The 21,780-nt window shown below is 44.2% G+C and overlaps 1 protein-coding gene across 1 annotated transcript in view; it reads right to left on the bottom strand.

Moving 5' to 3' along the window:
* LOC129345063 (autism susceptibility gene 2 protein-like) overlaps window positions 1-21,780 on the bottom strand; it is a 955,148-nt gene that overhangs the window by 315,785 nt on the left and 617,583 nt on the right. The window contains 1 exon segment of the mRNA XM_055002049.1: window positions 20,382-20,411. Coding sequence (XP_054858024.1) covers window positions 20,382-20,411 — 30 coding nt within the window.

Here is a 21,780-nt window from a genome sequence, read left to right as displayed (position 1 = left end):
ACAGATTGGACACTTGTCTGCTTCCCTCAAGTTTTGATGGGAAATGTAGGCATCCTGGTCTTGCAGCTTCGCTCTCTGACTGCTGTCCAATGGACTTTTCAACTGTCACTTTCTCTGACTGCTGTCCCATGGACTTTTCAGCTGTCACTTGTCCAACATTCCGCCAAGCTGCCTACATTTCCCATCAAAACTTGAGGGAAGCTGATAAGTGTCCAATCTGTGCCTTTTGTCACTTGTGGTCCTGCTCTCACTTTAAAAAAGAAAGAAACCTGGGAATTCAGAGAACCTACTACATTTATTTTATTTTGTTTTATTTATATCCTGCTCTCCCCACAAATGGGCTCAGGGCAGCTCACATCATCATAAAATACAATAAATTAGTCATCAGCTATAAAATCAATAACACTCTTAAAACTATCACTAAAATCACTATAATAATGCAGGTGCCATTATACATAGGCTATTTTAGATAAACAAAAACCTGCATAGATAGGATTCCCATTCCCCTTCTGGAGGTGGGGGACCCCCAGATTCCACCCTTTCCCACCCCTGCACCCACTTACGTGGCTGGTGGGGGGTGCGCTCCCTGGGGAGCCCCCTCCCTGGGCAGCACAGCATGCCCCAGGGCAGGGAGTGTGCTCCCGCGCCGCAAGAACAGGCAGTGGCAACAGCAAGAGCAGGCTGCACCCCCTGTGCACCAAATGAGAGTGAGCAAGTGGCAGTGGCCGTGCCAGTGGCTGCACTCACAGCAAGAGCCGGCAGTGGCAACAAGGGCCCCCTTTGATCCAGCGGTGCCCTTTGACCCCGTGTGATGACATCACTCACGGAAGTGACATCTTCACATGAGCCGGGAGCATGCGTGCATAGGAAGCTAGGGTAAGTACCGGCTCACAATCCCCACCAGGAGACTACAGGGACCTGGGAATCCCCGGTCCAGGGACTCCAGGTCCCTGGCAAGCTTATGCATAGGCCACAGCATGTGGGCAGAGCACATGGCCAAGCACAGTAACAGAAAAGGTGGCAGTCTTAGATGGAATAAAGGGGGACACCTGCTGGTCCTCAGCTGAAGGCCCAGAGGAACATATTCATTTTACAGACCCTGAAGAACTGGAATAGGTCCTGCAGGGTCCGAATCTCCAGCAGGAGAGCGTTCCACCAGGCTGGGGCCAGGGCTGAAAAAGCCCTGGCCCCGGTCAAAGCCAGACAGATGTCCCTTGGGCTGGGGACCACCAGGAGTTGTTTATCCTACTGTTACAATGGTATATGATATAATGATATTCTAGTGCTGATTTTTGAAAAATAAATGCAAAAACCTGGTAGCTCAGATGAGAAGGGTGGCCGCTGGTGGGGGATTAGAGCAGGGAAACCAGTTATGTGGAATCCCCGTTGTCGTTGCTCTTTATCAATAGCCACACCAGCAATGGGGAAACTTCAAAATTCTGTCCAGTGTGTAACACAGCATTCCCTCTCTTTCCCACAAATTCAGCAATATTAGTAAAAAAAAAACACCCACAACCACCTTCTTCTGTAGAAATTCTTAGCCACCCACACACACCTACACACCCGCATGGCCAGAGTCAAAATGTACACGGGCAAGGGTTATTTTCTCACCTGGAAGCAGTTCAGGATAAATGCTATTTTAAAGAAAGCCATTTCTCCATATGATGGAGAGGAAGAGATGCTTCTTCCCAGCAAGAAATCTGCACTCTTCAGCTCCCCTCAGTTTGGCAGAAGGCTCCAAAGACTTAATGAGAAACCTTGAATCCTGAAAACATAATAAGCTAGGGGACTCGGTGCACAGAAAAAAAGATTTCATTTCTCTGCTAACAAGAGACTGGGGTCAGGAGTTAAGGTGTTCTTTAGATTTGAGGCTTGGAAGAGACCATACTAAAAGGCCCAAGGAAAAAAAAAAGTACAGCAAGGAAGCCCTACACTATATACCGCTGGTAGGGAATAAATGATACCATTCCAAGAACGGTTTTTCATACTTTTTCTGACATTCTGACAGCTATATGCAGCTCAGATCTCTAGCAGAGCTGGTTAGATTACAGTGGAGGTGTTCTAAAAAAGCTAGAAACAGTTGCAGGAGGGAATTCAGATTCCACAATGGCCCTTTGCCTATCAGATTGCTCGAGGAGTATGATAAAGGGGCATGCCTGTCCCTCATGACTGGAAAGGGGTTTTTTTACAGGAATAATAGAAAAGCCCACTACTTTAGGCATAGCATCTAGGGGTCTGCACTAAAAAAATTTCCATTTCAGTTTCATATCCAGGGGGTTCCAAAGTAACTATGCACCGCTATTGTTTTTTAATGGATGGGGCATTGCCAGCTTGGATCTAATCCATTCGGTTTTGTCAATTGTCATGAGTTTCGGCCCTGTTCTTTGCAACGAGGGCTTTCGGGATCTTTGGGGATGCTGTTTTTGCACTTAACAGCACCTGATGCGTGTTGGCTGCTCAGAGCAACAGTGGAAGAAAAATTAAAAAACCTCCACAACATCGCATACAGTGTCATGTCACTGGCATGTCCACATTGTTGTTACTGCTGAGCCACAATGAAACAGAGACTCTGGTTATCTAAGCAATTTTCTCTGGGGCCCCATAGAGATGCATAAGCCAGGTGAGATGTTTTCGTCGGATGGTTGCATTGGGTGAGTGAATCTTCATATGTACAGAAGAAGCTGCCTTACACTGAATCAGACTGATGGCCCATTAAGATCAGTATTGTCTACTCAGACGGGCAGCGGCACTCCAGGGTCTCAGGTAAACGTCTTTCGCATCACCTACCACCCGATCCTTTTCACTGGAGATGCCGGGGATCGAACCTGGGACCTCTTGCATACTAAGCAGATGCTCTACCAGTGAGTCACACCTCTCCCCAATTCATCTTTGTCTGGAGATCCATGGTGGCTCCTGCCAGTCATGGCTGAAGCTTTACAATTAATACATTTCCTGACAATAAACAGGATTGCAAAAAGTGACTCTGAGCTAAATCGACATGTGTGCAAATAATTTCATGGTCTACCGTTGAAGTGAGCCAATCTGAGCTAATGGCACAAGCCGAGGTCCCAGAAATGGATGGATACAGCTTGGAAAAAATAGGCTACATAGCCGATTTCCTGCTGGGAAGTTCACACACCCTATCATCTATGAAGTTGTGGCGTTAAGATCCTTTCCCTATATAATGATAGTCTTTAGGTAGACGTCTTATTTCCATTTTGCTTTAAGAAAAGTGACTGTTTGATGCCATTTACAATAAGTGGACGTTAATTAATGCTAAATTACAATCGAATTCCTGTTGAATTGGATATGACATCTACATTAATAGCTGGCGAGTTCATTCTGATTAATGTTATCACAGCCGTTAAGTACTGGGATTTATAATCATTTGCCAACGCTGTTAACTGAAAGTCCTTTTCCGCAGATTTCCCTTGTACAGAAACAAACATAAAATGCAATTGAATGTCTACCATTAATTTAAATAAGTAGTTTGTTATATATAAATGGTGGGGGGAAAGAGCAAGGGAAAGAATTTGCTTGTACACACATACACACACACACGGAAAAAAAAAAAACCCAGTCAGTTTTATGTATTTATTTTTTAAAGCGCAAACTGCACTCTCAGCCAATTATTGGTGACATTTATACTCTGCCTTTCTTCTCATGGGGGAGGTCAAGGTGGCATGCAGAGGGCTCTCAGGAGATATCCCGCCCCAAACTGTTTTGCTTCACAGGGTTGTCAGGTTCCTGCTGCCAGCAAGAGACCTTCTGCCCCCCATTGGCCCTTCCCACCGCCGCTCAGCTGGGTGGAAGGAGAAAAATGGGAAGGAGAGGGGCTAATCAATGTACTGGCAATGCAATGGTGTCACTTCTGGTCAACAGGAAGTGAGGTCATTTTGTCTCCATCGACAATCCTAAGTCACCAGCAGCCTCCCCACAACTATACAGTCTCTTGCCAGGTACCAGCCTCAAGCTGCTTCAGGTGCCTACTGCATCAGGTGCCTTCCAAACATACCCTATATCAGAGGTCCTCGATTTTGTTCAGCCTGGTGGGCACATTTGGGGTTTTGAGAAGAGGAAGTGGGTGCCACCGTAAAATGGCTGCCAGTATTGGGAGGGCCCGATTGCAAAAAGTGGAGGGGTTCTAATCCTAGCATTCTTCTAGGTGGGTATTCCCTTCAGACAAAAAAGATGATGCTTCTTGGGTTATTCTGAAGTACTCTGTGATCCAATGAGGAGGAAGAAAGCCAGGATAGGCTCTTTGCTTTGGGAAGAGATGTTTTGATGAGAAACCCCTGGGAAATTGCCCATCACTGGCAGTAGGGTTCCCAGGTGCCCACCATTGCTGGGCAAACTCCTGGGAGGTTGCACCCTTGCCTGCCAATCTGTCAGTGACCAGCGGGAGGTGACAAGCCCCCAGAGGTCGCCAGCCACCGGCAAGCACATCAGGATCACGCGCAGAGTGCATGCTCCCAAGGGGCGGGATACATCACTCCCAGAAATGACGTCATTGTGCTTGCCATGGGAGCGCTCCCATGCTTTGTTTGGGGCCGATTTTGGCACCAAGCAGGCTGAATAGGCCCCACGCTGGGCACAGGAGCGCTTCAGTGCCTGGCATGATGATGTCACTTCCAGGAGTGATGACATCACACAGGTGCTGGAGGGTGAGGAGCATGCTGTTGGCACGAGATAAGTGCCAGGTCCCCCCTCCCACCAGAAGGGTATAGGGACCTGGCAACCTTAAATGATGGGGAACTGGGAAGCCTCAGCATGAACTGGAAAGCTCAACCACAGCTATGAGGGGAAAGGGTGGGAATGTGGGCAGCTCCCAATAGCTGCAGTGGCAGGAGAAGCAGAGAGCAGGAGGGCAGGAAGAGGAAAGAGGCAAAGCAGGGGGCAGGGCCAGAAACTGGGAAAGAAGAGGCAGAAAGGGAAGGAGTGGAGGGAAACAGGAAGGAGGAGGCAAATCCAGGAAGGGGTGGAGCCAGGAAGAGGAAATAGGCAATGCAGAAGTATGAGAGTAAGAAGGAAGGGAAGGGTGCAGCATGGAGGATGTAGGGTTGCCAGCTCCAGGTTGCAAAATTCCTGTATATTTGAGTGGAATCTGGGGAAGGCAGAGTTTGGGGTGGTGAGGGACTCAGTCAGGGCATCATGCCCTAGAGTCCACCCTCCAAAGCAGCCATTTTCTCCAGGGGGACTGATCTCTGTGGCCTGGGGGTCAGTGGTCATTCCAGGAGGTCTCCAACCACCACCTGGGGTTTGGCAACCCTAGAGGGGGGTGAGCCTGGAAAAGGAAGGAGAGAAAGCAGGAAAAGACAGAACAGAGTAATGGGGGTAAAGCCTGCTTCTACCTCATAGGTCTAGAAAAGACAAAAAGTTTTGAGGCAGAGAATAGGCTACCTGAGGAGAATGGGAAGGCAACAGTAGATCCCAGTGAGGTAATTTGTGTCTTATGGCTTGGGGGTAAAAAAGTGGTCCCTTACTCGCTTTCTGAATATTAAGACTCACAAAAGAGCTTTCTAGCAGGAAGGGAAGGCAACCTTAAGGCCAACAACAGAAGAAATGGTGCCCTGATTGCTTCCCCAATTTCTGCTTAGTTTTTGAGTCTCTCTACATGAGACATCTGACATATGAAGAAGGTGTGTCAGGAGATGTAATGGTAGCTGGGAAGGGTAGTTTAAAAAAAATAGGGCCGGTGGTAGGGCAAAGGCTCTGCTATACACTGGAGCTGTGTGAAGGGGCTGTGAAATGCCAGAAGGGAAACTTCAGCCCATTATAACCTCTCCAGGTCGAAGCCTGGCTCTGGAAGGCAGCTCCAGCCCATTTCCATTCCTCGCTGCCCTCTGGTTGCCATCCCACCCAGTTTTGGATTGGAGAGGTGAAATTGACAGAGCCTTTGTGGAGGCGAAGATGAAATTAACAAACCCTCTGAGAAGTGATCTCTACCAGCTAATATTGGCTAATATTGTGTCTCCCTAAACTTGACGAACATGCACCGAGGCTAATATTGCATCTGCCTAAACTTGATGAACACGTACTGAGGCGTCTCATGTAGAAAGACTCCTAGAGGAAGATCCTATCATGGGGAAGTTCACACAAACCAGGAACAGACATACTCCTGGCAGCATTTGCTGTACCTCTGGAGATCTGTGTATTCAAGTCTAGGCCTCTTACAGTGAAATCCTAAGCAACGTCACTCTGCTTAGCATTTCACTGTTAGGCCCCATTTATTTATGCCAAAGCATGAGGTGGTAGAATGTTAGTAGATGAATCTATAAGGGGCTTGAAGGCTCAGTGATTTGACTTCATTCAAGGAAGCTTTGTTTACATATTCAGACTTCACTGTTGACTTGTTTCCCTAGACTCTTCCTTTTGACACTTGATAAAGAGATCCCATTCTGAAATTGCTACATGCCCCAAATCCAAACAGGCAGGTTTAAATGGTACCCACTGTTATGTTGCCCCTAATTTTTTAGCTGACTGTCAAGGTCTCCTCCAGTGTTGCCCCTTGTGTTTGCAACATGCCATACCTCCAGGACCTGAAAATAATTTGCAGCCTTGAAGCTGATTCACAACTACACATTAACAACTGAGCCACTGAGCTTCCTGCCTTGTGAGGAATTGACAGGACAAATAAGTCATCCAGAAACCCTACAGGATTAAATCGCTTATTAGAACTTCCAACCCAACTGTATTTTATAAATGATACCTTAGACAAAATAGTATTATCTCCATGTGGTTCAATTATACCTGATAATATAATAAGCTAACCCAGTTACAATGCTGCCATTAGGAGTGAGTATTGTACAGTCCAAAATACTGCTTCATAAAAGTATGGTATGCTTTTCTAGCTAGAGATGAAAGGATTTCTCTTGTTACATTCCTTTAGTGTTCCAGAATTCCACTCTGCCCTGAATTTAACTTATCCAGGATTCTAGTTTTATTAGGAGAATTTCTAAAAACGTTTCTGCAATTGGAGCATGCACAATTTGTTGCGTATTACATTTTGTCCACATCTTCCCCCCTCTCTCCCCACTTTGTCATCTTTACCTTGATAAAAGACTGCAAAAAAAATATGCAACAACATCCTTAACTTCCACATATTGGTAAAACAACAGATTAAGAACAAAAAACCTGGGGACCTCACCTCAAGATTGCTTTTTTGCAGTGTTTTACCTAAGTGCATGTTCATGTTAGTCATGCAAAGGAAAGACACAAATGAACTGAAAAGTGGTGGCAAAGTATGCATTGACAATGATTTGTACAACTTTTGTGTTTTTTTTTAAAAATGAGAATTCCTAGTGCTTCAGTTCTCGTTTAGAATCAAGCCCAGGTAATCTACAACTCCAAAAGCAAAGGAGAAATTTAGATGAAGAAACTTTCAAAAGCTTTTCTAAGGAATACATTGTAGGGGTTCCAGGGAACATCTTAAAAGCTAATGAGCAAAAAAGCAATCCCTGCTTCCCTTCTGGATCTAGAGATGATTTAAAATGTCTTACCCTCTACTGTTTCAACCAGCAAATCCACACATGGATTTCATTTTTGCCTTCTGCAATTCAAACCAATGATTCTTTATTTTTGCACTGTTTCCTTGTCCAAATATTCCTGTCAACACATTTCCTTTTCTGAACATTATTTTTTGCTTCTAAAAATCATCGTTTTATAATATTATTATAAATGATGTACACAGTAGGATTTAATGCTATACAATCTGCATACAAACACCGTACAATGTGTGTACGTGGCAAAAACCAACGGTGAAAAGCAGAGAAACCAAACTGAAAATATAAACAGAACATGAAATTAAATAGGAAGCATCCACTCCTTTCTAGCTGGTCCCAAAGCATTTAGGAGATTGATTTTGATGGAATAGAACAAATCATAACTTGATCTGACCATACATTGTACTCTTCCCTACGAACCGTGGAATCCGGAGCTGCATCCACTCATCATGGTATGTTGCACTGTCGCTGTGCTAAAGCAGCTAGACTGAGAGCCAGTTTGGTATAGTGGTTAAGAGTGGCAGGACTCTAATCTGGAGAGCCAGGTTTGATTCCCCACTCCTCCACTTGAAGCCGGCTGGGTGACCTTGGGCTAGTCACGGCTCTCTGGAGCTCTCTCAGCCTCACTCACCTCACAGGGTGTTTTGTTGTGGGGATAATAATGGCATCCTTTGTAAACCACTCTGAGTGGGCATTAAGTTGTCCTGAAGGGCGGTATATAAATCAAATGTTGTTATTATTATTATTATTGCATTGTGCACAAAGGAAAACTGTTACAAATTATTGTTATTGTGCATCGATTGTAAAATAGCCAATCATGTATGGAAGCAGTCTTGGTTTGGAGTGAAGAGTGGAAACCACACTGCAAATTATGGTTTGCCATCGAATCAGAATCTTTTCTCTAGCAGGCTACATGAAAAGGTGAATTTAAGGATTTCACAGACTCATTCCAATAAGAACCAACACTGGATTACTGTTGTAGTCATAGCAACAGCATACAGGTGCCTGTATCTAGGTGGTAGAGAGTGCCCTTGAGTCATAGCTGACTTATGGTGACCCCCGGTGGGGTTTTCATGGCAAGAAACTAATAGAAGTGGTTTGCCATTGCTTGCCTCTGAAACCCTGGTCTTTGTTGGAGGTCTCCCATCCAATTATTGAGTAAGGCCGACCCTGCTTAGCTTCCAAGATCTGATGAGATCAGGCTCACCTGGGCTATCCAGGTCAGGGCACCTGTATCTAAACCTCTAATCCCATACCTTGTTCTAAGAAGCTTGGAACTGTGAATCCAATTCTTTTGTACTCCCTTTTATTCTCAGAACAATCCTGTGAGGTAGTCTACACACAGAAAGTGACAGGTCTAAGGTCACCCAATTACCCTCATACTGCCAACCTGGACTTCATCAGTACTAGCCCAATACTCTGATGACTACATCATATTAGCTCATGACCAGCCAATGACTTATTACCAGGGCATGGGTCACAGATGAGTGAAAAAAAAATCTGATTTACACCAGAGAATAATTTAATTTGGGGTTGAATCAGCAGGGATGAGACATTTAAAAATAATTCACCATTTCAGCCCAAAATGTCACTTGTCCACTGTGCAAATCAAACTCTTCACTCCTTTAGTTTTATTGCATTAAGTATTTTTTGATGTTCCTCTGTGTCAAATGTATGTATTCAATAAATCAGCATTACGATGAATACATAAATGACCTATATTGTATGCACAAATACCATATCGATTGCATTTAGAAACCCATACAACATCCATACAACACAGTACAAACGTCTACAAAATAAACAGTGAAAAGCCAACAACTAAAATCCACTGTATTTATTTTGTACATTTTTATTGTAACTCCTCCAAGGAGCTCAGGTTCCATTCCATGCTTCTTCCCTTCCCTATTTCATTCTCACAACAGCCTTGTGTGGTAGGTTAGGTTGAGAGAAAATGATTGCTAAGGTAGAGGGAGACTTACTGGTGGGGACAATGCATGCTCAGAAGTGATGTCAGCACACCACCAGGGATGCTCTAGCATTTCACAAAAACTCTAGTTTTACCATAGAGTATTTGCAGAATGCTAAAGAGTCCTTTGTCAGTTCTAGAGGCCTCGCCTACCCTATTCCTCCCACTGGTTCCAGAGGCACCAACTGGAATCAAAGAGAATTTTGCCTAAAGATTGGCCCAAGATCTTCCAAACGGACTATTTATGGCAGATAGATGTTTTGAACCCAGACCCTAGTCTGACACTGTAACAACTATACCACACACTGGAAAGAAAGTAAGCTATATAAAAACAAAGGAAAATCATTAATTCCACATATCTGTGTCTCCCTCTTAATTTGATATAGATGCAGATACTGGTGTAGCTCTAGGTAAAATGTGAAATACACATACAAAATATATTTCCCTTACTGGATGGTCTCATGGGGCTTTGCTGCCATGACAGTTTAGCTGATTCTTAGAGAGTGGCCTCCAAGTTGGGGGATATACAATGAAGCGATGCGGGGAGCCAAGCTTGTCTTGTCCACTGACATTGAGTCTCCTTGGAGTGGGTAGCCCGACCCTCAGAGGTATCCATCAGCATGCCTGCCTGGAGTACAGGCAGGAGTCAGGAAACTAGCCGGAGAAGCTAGTAAAATTTTAATGCACTCTGTAGTGTGGTCATGTCATACTCACTCATGGCAAATAATCCCCGATGCCTGCAGAGGTAAAATGGAGCTGTAATGTGCTTGCCTCCTAACCCGAGCTGACAGCGATGATGTACGACTACCATTAGCGGAAAATATCACTTCAACTAACCCATGATCCAGCTCCGCTAAGGGTCATATTATCCATGAGGAACAAATTACATTCCCAAAGTAAATACAAATTTTCTACACAAAATGGGCACCAAAGAAAAGAGGACGGGGAGGAGGAGTGTGTGTATGGGGTGGGGGAGAAGAGGGGGAGGGAGAGGACCGTGTTACCTATGACAACGCACTGCTGAGTGACGAAGATGACAAAAGACAGAACAAATAATCCCCAGAGAGAAAGAGAGATGGCATGATGGCTGAAGCAGCCCACTGAGCGTGCACTCAAGCCTGTAACGCGCACCAATTCCCCTCCCCTCCTTGCCCCTCAGGACCAAGCACATCATCTTCTTAATGCTGGCGACTTTGCTTGGAATTTTATCACCACTCTCGTGTCAGGGTTGGATTGCAAATAGCGTTTCTTGGGAATGAACGGGAAAAGATACTGATATTTTCCAGTTACGGGGGGAAAGAATCCCTGAAATACAGACCAATGTATTGGAAAAGGCTGGCAATGGGAACAAACACAGGTCCTCTGTTTTGTTACTTTTTATAATGTTTGTATTTTTAACCGCTCCTTTTGTTTCTCTGCTTTTTGTGCTTGTTTGGAGACTGCTCAGGCACAAGTATTTGCAGTGGACCTTGAGCCTTGAACTACAGGTAGAGTTGTTAGATTCTGTGCAGCCACTACAGTCTACTGTAGTTCGGTGTGGACTTTATGGTTTATATTTGCTGTTTTTATATTTTCTATATAATAGTTTCCTGTAAATATTTTTGCTATTGTATATCTTATTCTGCTGGTCTGTAAGCATAATAAACAATTGATTGAACTTGTATTTGGACAGGCATATGCATACACACACACACAAACATAAAATACCTTACGGCTGTTTTATTGCTATACAAATACCACTCATGTATTTTATGAAATGTGAAGAAACAGTAAATGGCCCCCAAATAAAGAATTGTGGGTTCACAGGTGCAGAGTGACCATTTAAGTTGGGGTGACCAGAACACTGGATTAAAAACAATAAAAAACAGTGGTTATATATTTCCATAAAAAGAGGTTCTATAACTATTGACTTGGCTCCATTCTAACAATGAGACATAGTTTTGAAATAAGGGCAAAGTTTGGATATGTATTTCCTTAAAATGGGTTCTATGCCTATTGCCACTGGACACCACCAATGAGAGATAGCTTTGGCTATGGGGGAGAGGGGGCTGGATGCAGAGTAAAGGAATGCATATACAGAAAGAAATGCTAGAGTAATATATGTCCCTTAACTTCTGCTTTGATTCGGGGAAATCCATCAATCTCTACTAGATCTGCTTGTTAGGGCCAGTCCTGCTCCCAGTAACAACAAAAAAAGGGGGATACAACATCAGAGGCAAGGCCGCCGCCCCCGCTTACCTGGCTGGTGGGGGGAAGGCTGGAGAATGCGCCTCCCGGGGCATGGTCCCAGGTGATATGTTGTGCGCCTGCACTCTGCGGCCTCAAACGGGCCAAATTGGGCCTGTTTGGGGCCTAAATTGGCCTGCTGAGAAATGCAGGAGCGCTCCAGGGCCCTCCTGGCAGTGCCCCTGCTCACCATAGTGGGCCGAACTGGAGCATTTAGGGTTGCCAGCTCCAGGTTGGGAAATTCCTGGAGATTTGGAAGATCAAACCAGGAAAAGGCAGAGTTTGGGGAGAGGAAGGACCTCAGTGGTGTATAAAATGCCATACAGTCCATCCTCAAAAGCAGCCATTTTCTCCCAGTGAACTAATCTCTGTGGTCTGGTGATCAGTTGTAATTCCAGGAGATCTTCAGCTACCACCTGGAGGTTGGCAAGCCTAGGAGCATTCCTTCCGCTCATGTGTATCACTTCCTTTGTTCTGCATGCACATTGATGAAACACTACAAAACAGGTCATGTTTTTGCAGTCATTTGCATGATCACAAACACACACACAGATTCCTAATGTATCAGAACACAACCTTCAAAAATGTTCCTGTAATTTGGAACTCTAAAATTTATAGATGATTTGCTCACAGAACTTCCCATATTCAGCCTCCTGAATTTCAGGATCATAGGCGAGTTAGGGAAAGACCCTTGCCAGAGAAGTGCAGCCAGAATACTCTGGATCAAGTCAAGGTTTTGACTTCTGCTTCAATACTGAGAAACTGAGAAGTGGCTGAGTCTTAATATCTTTGGGAAGCGGAGGGCAGAACTATATTACAGACTTAAAACTAGTTTCATATTCCTTCCTTCACCACAAAGAACCCTGGGAATTGTAGTTCTGTGTGTCCAGCTGAGGATCTCTAGCATTTTCAAGATTCTTTGAGAGATGCCATGACTGTTCAAATGGGGTGACAGTAACATTGCTAGTTTAAGGCTCGGGATTTTTTTCTTCACATGTTAAATGGTTCCTTCTGTGGCCAGCGCAATGACATCACTTATAGAAGTGACATCACTTCTGTGGCTGGTGCAATGATATCACTTATAGAAGTGACATCACTTCTGTGGCCAGCACAATGATATCATTTATAGAAGTGATGTCACCATGCACGCAGCGTGGTGATGTCACTTCCAGAAGTGATGTCATCAGGCTGCAGTTGTGCACGCAAGGAGATTCAAAGATGGGCAGCAAAAGTAAGTGCCAGGTGGAAGCGGGGGCAAGTTCTTGGGAGTTTGCCCTCCACTGGCAGGCAACCGCTGGGAGTCCTACCTGTGACCCATGCGATGATGTCACTTCCCAGAAGTGATGTCATTGCACAAGCTGGGAGAGTGTGCACTATGCACGTGTGTGACAGGGGTAACTATAAGGTAAGTGCCAGGTCTCCGATCTCCCACGGAGGGGGGGACCCAGCAATCCTAGGCAGGGGTCTTCCTTAGCCTTTCTACAAGACTTTTACCTTGGGATGCCAAAGACTGAATGTTCAGCTTGCTAAGCTTGGCTTTCAATACTCAGCTATGGACCCTCCCTATTGTACAAATTGTTGGGACAGAAGAGAGTTCAATTCATTTTTAAAATGAAGGAAGCTTCTTTATATTACAGTATATTGTTGGTTCGTGTAACCTCAGAGTGCCAGTGGCTCTCCAGGTCCACAGGCAAAGATCCTTTAGTTCCTGTAGGGAGCAATCTAAGCAAGTCTACTCAGAAGTAAATTCCATGTTAATCAGTAAGGTTTACTCCCAGGTAGGGGGGCCAGGTCCTTCTTAAGCGCCTCACGCACGTGAAGGATGTCATTTCTGGCAGTGATGTCATGGTGCAGGCCCTGGGAGTGCTCCAGTGCTTCACACCAGGCTGATTTTTAAAGAACTGGCCTGTTTGGGGGCCAAGTCGGCCCAGAGCAACGTCCTCCCAGGGCCTGCACGATGACGTCACTCCTGGGAGTGACGTCGTCACATGGTGCCAGAAGCGTGCCCTGCCTTTTCCCCTGGCTGGACCAAAACCAAGAGGGGAAGTCTCCCAAAAGTGTATTGTCGAAGGCTTTCACGGCCGGAGAACGATGGTTGTTGGGGGTTTTCCGGGCTGTATTGCCGTGGTCTTGGCATTGTAGTTCCTGACGTTTCGCCAGCAGCTGTGGCTGGCATCTTCAGAGGTGTAGCACCAAAAGACAGAGATCTCTCAGTGTCACAGTGTGGAAAAGATGTAGGTCATTTGTATCTACTCAGGAGGGGTGGGGTTGAGCTGAGTCATTCTGTAAGAGTTTCCCAGGGTGTGGAATGCTAATGGCGGGAGGCTTCACTGTAACCTGAGGAGGTTCTTTTGCATATGGATTGGTGCTTGATGTGCTAATCTTCTCTGCAGGGCTTTTGTCGGGTGTGGAGTGTTTTGTTGGCCTGGTGTTTTTCAGAACTGGAGCCCATGCTCTGTTCATTCTTAAGGTTTCTTCTTTCCTGTTGAAGTTTTGCTTGTGCTTGTGAATTTCAATGGCTTCCCTGTGCAGTCTGACAAAGTAGTTGGAAGTGTTGTCCAGTATTTTGGTGTCCTGGAATAAGATACTGTGCCCTGTTTGAGTTAGGCTATGTTCAGCCACTGCTGATTTTTCAGGCTGTCCAAGTCTGCAGTGTCTTTCATGTTCTTTTATTCTTGTCTGGATGCTACGCTTTGTGGTCCCGATGTAAACTTGTCCACAGCTGCAGGGTATACGGTATACTCCTGCAGAGGTGAGGGGGTCTCTGCTGTCTTTTGCTGATCGCAGCATCTGTTGTATTTTTCGGGTGGGTCTGAATACCGCTTGAAGGCTATGCTTTTCCATAAGCTTTCCCATCTGATCAGTAATTCCTTTGATATATGGCAAAAACACTTTTCCTGTAGGTGACTGTTTTTCCTTGGTTGTTTGATTCATCCTGGGCTTGATTGCTCTTCGGATTTCATTTCTGGAGTAGCCATTTGCCTGAAGTGCGTGGTTTAGATGATTAATTTCCTCATTGAGAAAGCGCGGCTCACATATCCGTCTTGCACGATCCACTAATGTTTTCATTATGCCTCTTTTCTGTCGGGGGTGGTGATTGGAGTTTTTGTGTAAGTACCGATCAGTGTGAGTTGGTTTCCTGTAGACCTTGTGACCTAACTGAAAGTTTGCTTTGCGGATGACCAAGGTATCCAGGAATGAGAGTTTTCCCTCACTTTCTTTCTCCATTGTGAATTGTATGTTCAGGTGGATGTTGTTGAGATGATTCAAAAACTCCCTCAATTCTTCCTCCCCATGGCTCCAAATGATGAATGTATCATCCACAAACCGGAACCATACACTGGGTTTGTGGGGTGCTGATTCTAGAGCTGTTTTTTCAAAATGTTCCATGTAGAAGTTTGCTATAACTGGGCTGAGTGGGCTCCCCATGGCCACCCCATCCATCTGTTCATAGAATTCGTTGTCCCATTGGAAGTAACTGGTTGTCAGACAATGATGGAATAAGGCTGTTACATCCTCTGGGAAAATCTGATTAATCAGTGCAATAGTGTCTTTTACTGGAACCTTGGTAAACAGGGATACAACATCAAAACTGACAAGTATGTCTTGTGGATTGAGTTTCAGATTGAGTTTTTCTCCCAAAAGTATCCAACAACCAGCGGAATCAAATCCAAGGAGACTGAATACAATATACACACTGTTGCTTTTTTATATATAAAGTGCAGGTGTTCAAGTTGCAAAACTAAACATATGAATACATAAAGTTATATAGTTTCAGATAAATTCCTTTTACCACACAGGGTAAACGCCCCTTACAGTTTGCTAACTGTCCAAACCAATGCAAAGACCATGAGGTAAATGTATGAGGTAAGTTCAAAAAGTATGATTCCTAATAACCGATGTGATCTTTTTTTCTCTCTTTGTAGGCAAGCCACCACCGTGGAAAATCAAGTCTCATCCGACTTGGTTCCAGCGGGTAGCAATAAACACGAGAGAGTTGGCAATGGGTGTGCTAGCAACTATAACATCCCGTTTCGCAAAGCTTCTTCAAAACCCACCTTTGGGTGGGGGGTTCTCCCCACCATTGCACCTTATTGTATTTGGTTAATTTATTTAATTATTGTTTATTGTATGATGATTTTAGAATTATTTTTTTATTGATTTTAACTGATGTTCACTGCCTAGAGGCCCTGAGGATGGGCGGTTTATAAATCCAAGTAATAAATAAATAAATAAATGCCATAATAAAGTTGCCTGCCCTGGGCAAAGTTCCTTATTCAGTACTTCTCTGTCCCCAAACACAATCTCTTCTCTCCCCCCCCAGCGGGCTAGGTGAGTGGGGGCAGGGGGCAGAGGCTGGGAGCGAAGGGATCCTCTGCCTCCACCAGAGGACCGCCAACCGCACCTCTAGGAAAGTATCCTTAGGCCTAAAGCTTAATCCCTTTCTTGGACTGAAGCTTGTCACAAAGGATTGAACCTTGTCCCTTTTTCCACCACTCAACCGTGGTCACACTTGCAAAACCTACAAACATACAAAGCTGTGGTCAGGCAGACCAGCGGTCAAACCAGCTCAGTATTGTCTCTTTGGACTGCCAACTGTGATCCAGGGCCTTCCCCGACACCTGCCGTTTGAAATCTGAAACTGAAGGTGCCCGAAGTAGAACCTTATGCTCTACCAGGGGGCTACATGGACCCGCGCAAGTAAAGCACTGGACTCCAATTATCCAGTTTTGTCAAGGGGCTGGTTTTCCTTTTCAGTGACATTATTAACGTCTCCTGCCATTTGTTGATGGTCTCCCCCTTCCTCCACCCCACTCGTTGGCGACAAACCCAAGCGATCACTGCCTGTCTGCACTAAAGGAAATTTCAACTTGTCAGTTAAACCAAGGAATAATACACAGCATCTCTTTATAGTGTGTACTTTACCTGTCATCCAATGGACCATTATCATGTCATGCCAGAGTGGTCTTTTCTCCAGGTCACTTTGTTTAAAATGACATGGATAATGCACATGTCAGGGAACTGACAGTCTCGATCGTCCTTCAGAGATTTGGGGGGGGGGATACATGCCAGATGAGCGCCTGTTCTTATCTGGGGTCCACGTCTTGGTCTATCATCTAAGTCAGGCAGAACATGATTTCTCCAGAGAGCACTTTTTTCGTTTCCTGATTTTAAAGAAATCAAATAAGCACCATTTGTCTTCATCTGAATATGCTTGACCTGTTCAAATGATGATGTGTCACTCTTTTTTTGTCGGAGAGACGATGTCTGCTGCATGCCAATGAATCTGCAAGGCCCTTAGATCTCTCGCAAGGGCTGTTGAAACAGACTCCATTAAAATATCTATCTATCTGTTGGCATGCATGTTTCTATACATATGCTCCATTTCAAGGTGGCTGCTTTTTTTTTTTAAAGCTGTTAACTGAGCTTGCACTGTGTCAAGTTTAAGGGGTGCCCAGGAAAAACAAGGAAATCAAAAATACTTAAAAGCATTCTTCTTGCTTACCGTGGAAACATTTTGATATGGTTTAAAGTTCAGACATGAAAAAGACTTTACAAAAGAGGAATCCCATTTCAGAGGTCAAATAACAAAGGACACGTCATCCAGCAGCTAACTGCAGTATCGAGTAATGCCTTGGTAGGCTATTGTGCAATGTGAAACTGCTCCCGCATTGATAATACAGGAGCAGCTTTGTGAGGTGCACCCATCCATCCAACCCAAAGTATGATGGGATTTGTAGTCTCCAACATGCAGCTGAAGAGAAGAGAGATGCCACTGATTGGTTGTAATGTGCCTTGTATTTCAATGGACACTGGACTACTTGGATGAACCAGTGAACAAGGGTTAAATGTTCACACCACTGTCATCATATAAACACACAAGGAAGTGTGTTTCCATCTCATGTTGACCCTCTCACATTTGCACAGCCTGGCATAGGCATGCCCACAGGAATTACATCTTGCATACCCCATTAAATACTTATTCAGTAATATTACAGGTTTAAATGATCATTTTGAATTCATGACAGCCATTTATACATATGAGAAAACATCACAGTGATAACTCCGCTGTGGTTTCTTTGTTCTACGATAGCAGTGTCCATATTGCATGGCACCAATATACCCCAGGGTGAAAAACAGTTTGGAAAGTCAAGAGACATTAACCTCCTTGTCAATAACTTAGGTGTCAAAATCCATTAAGTAACTCCAAAACATCGCTTGAAGTCAAATACCAACATCCCAAATGGCATTGAACACATCGGTAGAGGCATCATCCTCTTGTTCGAGGAAATGTAACAATGAGGGTAATTTTGCTCACTGTTGGTGGGAATGTCCCTTGATATCTCAATTTTGGTCAGAAATACTAAATATTATTAAGGAAATAACAGGGTACAGTGTCCTTTGTTGCCAAAAATAATCTTCTTGGGACTGTGGGATCAGACATCAATCCCAAACGTTAGAAGAGACCTTATCAACTCTCTCCTGGTGGCAGCTAGGAGTGCAATAGCAACCAAATGGAAAGACCAATCTCCACCTACTACAGAACTTTGGTTTACAAAAATCTGGAATCATCTAATAATAGAAAAAGTAACTGACAATCTCCACCAGATGGGATACCAATCTTCAGGGTCAAACTTCTGGGAAAAATGGCTCCCATTTTATGAATACTTAGAAGCAAGAGATCTGCAACCTCCCTCTTCACACCACTCATTGTTGATGTATTAAAGATGAAGCACTGTGTTAATATTTGTAAATGCAATGTATTATATTGGTTTGTTGTTTAATTACTGTTATAGTTCTAAAACTGAATTAAAAAAAGAAAAAAACTTTAAAAAAAGGTGGGGGAGAACACATTGGTAGCATTTTGCAAGGACACAGTGTTAGATTGGTACTCCAAGATGAGTGGCACATCTGGGAGAAATCTTTCTTCTGAACAAACATAAGGTTTTTTCAGTAACCTACAACAATTGCCTATATGGCACAATACATTTAACATAGGCCGTTTTTACACGTCTTTATCCTCGCGCAAAATCGCGCAAAACTCATGGAATGATGGCGTCTTCATGGCATAATTTTTCTTCATGGGCCGTTTTCATACACCTAAAACCTCTGGAAAATTGTGCGAAACCCATGGCACGATGGCGTCTTTACAGTGTGATTTCCCATTTAATGGCACGATTTCTGATGTTCCATGATTCCGTTTCATGGAGCAGTGACGTCAGAAATCATGCCATGAAGATGCTGTCATTCCATGAGTTTTGCACGATTTTGCGCGAGGGTAAAGACGTGTGAAAATGGCCAGTCACACAATTTTGTTTTCAGAGGTGAGGCTTTTGGTATCCTCAGCTCACAACCGGTCATGGTAGAAGTGATCCCTATTTCACAGCAGTGAAATAATAAGCAGGAGGAGGCGACAGAAGTGTAATCTGCCTATTAGCCAACCATAAAAAGTGCCTCCTGTGTAAAGGGACGATACAAAGAAGAGTATCATATAAAATGATGAGTCTGATTGTAGAACACATACAGTCATTGATCTGCCCCAAAGCTGACATTGATAACCATGGTGGGGACAAAAAATACTTGTAAGGCACATCTAACCTCAACGCTAGGAAAAACCCACCAGATTTAATTCAACATTATATACATTTCCAAGTACGCAGAGTCACTCTTCATACTACTACAGGTTTCTGAGTAAAACTGTATTTCAGGATTCGCCATAGAATCAATGACAGAATGACCCCAAAGGCTTTAGACTTGGAGAAGTGGTTTAAGACAATATCCCAGTCCAATAAAATGGTTGCCAAGGGCTGAGACGGTCAGATAAACAATACACTTGTTCAAGGATATATAAGGGAGAGGAGTTCTGAGAAGCCAAACTTGGCAGGGAAATCCTTTACTTAAAATATTAAAATGGAATTTGGGCTCTTTAGTTCAGAGAGGGCAACCTAAAGGATATTGTTTTCTGCAATGTTAGGATCACAACCCAACATTTTAGATGGAGCATCATGCAGGAATGTTACATATTGCCCACGTTGCAGAATAAAAGAAATGTGTTTTTCCCCCACCCTTACTTGCCCGAGTCCCCTGAATAATGTGAACTATTAAGAAATCAGTTACAACAACACACCTATAGCATTGTATCTGAGCAGCGAGAGGGACGTACAGTGCAATCCTATGCAGACTTAGACTGTTGGAGTCCACCGAAGTCAATATGCTTAGAAGATTGTAACTCAGTTTAGGATTGCACTGAAAGCTACCCTTGTGAAGTTATCTGTGTGGCATATGGCCTAAAAACGATGGCACCAACAATTCCTAGTGAATGTATTTCCTCCAAACACAGGAATGAAATATAGTAGAATCCTGAGATGCTCTGCCATGTAAAAAAAAACCTCCCTGTGTGTGTGTGTGTCTGTGCATGTGTGTATTAGCACAACGACAGTTAAATGTTGTAGCCCATACCAATCCCTGTTGTGTTAGTTCTCTAATTGCAGAGTATTTTTAATTTAGGGGAACATTTGGCACTTGCATAATGAAGCAGCACAGTCAATTCTACCATCTGAGGAGTCTATCAGCTCAATCTTGGGGACACATACACCTGAGCCAAAGGCAATGAGAACAGACTTGGATCATGTCACAAGCATGTGAGAAAGGACAATATGCAGGCAACCATAAGAATGTCCTACCTTCTCTTCTTGATCACTGTCACTGTCACACTGCAATAGAAAAGAAAGCGCCGATTAAAGAGACGTCCCAAGCAACAGCCTAGAAGGTAAAACCACAGAGTTTTGTCCGAGCCCTAGAGTGTCACACTGGGAGCACATTGGTGATGTGATGTCATTTCCAGGTATGATGTTGCTTGTTCCGCTTTACGATTAGAAAAAGAAAGAGACAAAGGAAGACCTGCCCTGTACTCTAAATGCTTTCTCGCTTCTGTTTGTTTCTATTTTTTATTGTAAGCCGCTTTAGATCCTCCCCATTAGGGAGAAAAGTGGGATATAAACAATTAAAATAAATAAGCAGTTTTTAAATCATTTATTACTTCTGTTTGTGGGTTTTTTAGCTTTAGGATTGTTATTGTTTGAACCGATTAAAGGTAGCTTTATTCTGCTGCTGCAGACCTCGTCGATATTGCACCATAGGCCACCTCGGGGATCACCAATTGGGAATGCTGGGTAAAAATATTGTAAATTGGTACAAGAATCCCCAATCTTCTAATTTAGGAATGAGTTATAAATTTCCAAAGAACCCCTGCATTGCTAGGCACGTAGCAAGCCATCATCAACCACACAGAACTGTATGCCAACCACATAATGTCGGTGCATCCTATTTAGCAGCTCGTAGACATTTACGAATACATTTTCAGCAGGATCATTGACTGGGGGTGGGGGAGGAGAAGAGTGAGCCTTTGTATGGCTCTCTCCTCTGCCGCCCGCCCACCCCATAACTCATTACTTCTCACTGTGAAGGTAATCAACACAATCTGAATTTTCCAGCACAATGTTTCCCTGCACTGCAGTAACTCTGCAGAGTACTCTTCCAGCATCTCCTCCTCAGGACCCATTACATCCGTTGCCAAAGTATTATGCCTTCCTGCCTCTTCTGACAGTCCAGTTCTAATTTCAAGGTCCACTTAATTCCTCCATCAAAATCATTACTGCTAGACCCAGCAGCACCATGTCTCTGGAGCTAAGCATATGGCAAAGGACCGGGACCGACTGGTCTCCATTATGGAATTGGAATGGGTGCCAAGCCGATTAAAAGAGAGGAAGAGAGAGAGAGAGACTCTGCGTGCACACAAATATGCTCGGGCTCCCTTGCCCATTGAATGACAGCACCATGATTTGGCCAGGCTCGGCGGCTGCTTTGGAAAGGCCTGCGGAGCGACAGCCCTGCATGGCTCGGCAAGCAAACAAGTTCCTTTTTTGTGCCATTCAATTCCCCCACTGACCCGAAGACTCTGTCACTCTCTCAGCACAAACAGGCCATCCAATTTACAGCTCAGTCCTCCAGAGCCCACCCTGCCAGTTTCTGGCAGAGATGAATGACAGTCAGAAGATCCTCAAGTCCATAAATTATGCAGAG

The sequence above is a fragment of the Eublepharis macularius genome, chromosome 17, assembly GCF_028583425.1.
Source record: "Eublepharis macularius isolate TG4126 chromosome 17, MPM_Emac_v1.0, whole genome shotgun sequence".
NCBI classification, from domain to species: domain Eukaryota; kingdom Metazoa; phylum Chordata; class Lepidosauria; order Squamata; family Eublepharidae; genus Eublepharis; species Eublepharis macularius.
Note: the sequence above shows the minus strand (reverse complement) of the source record. Positions and strands in the feature narration are given on the sequence as shown.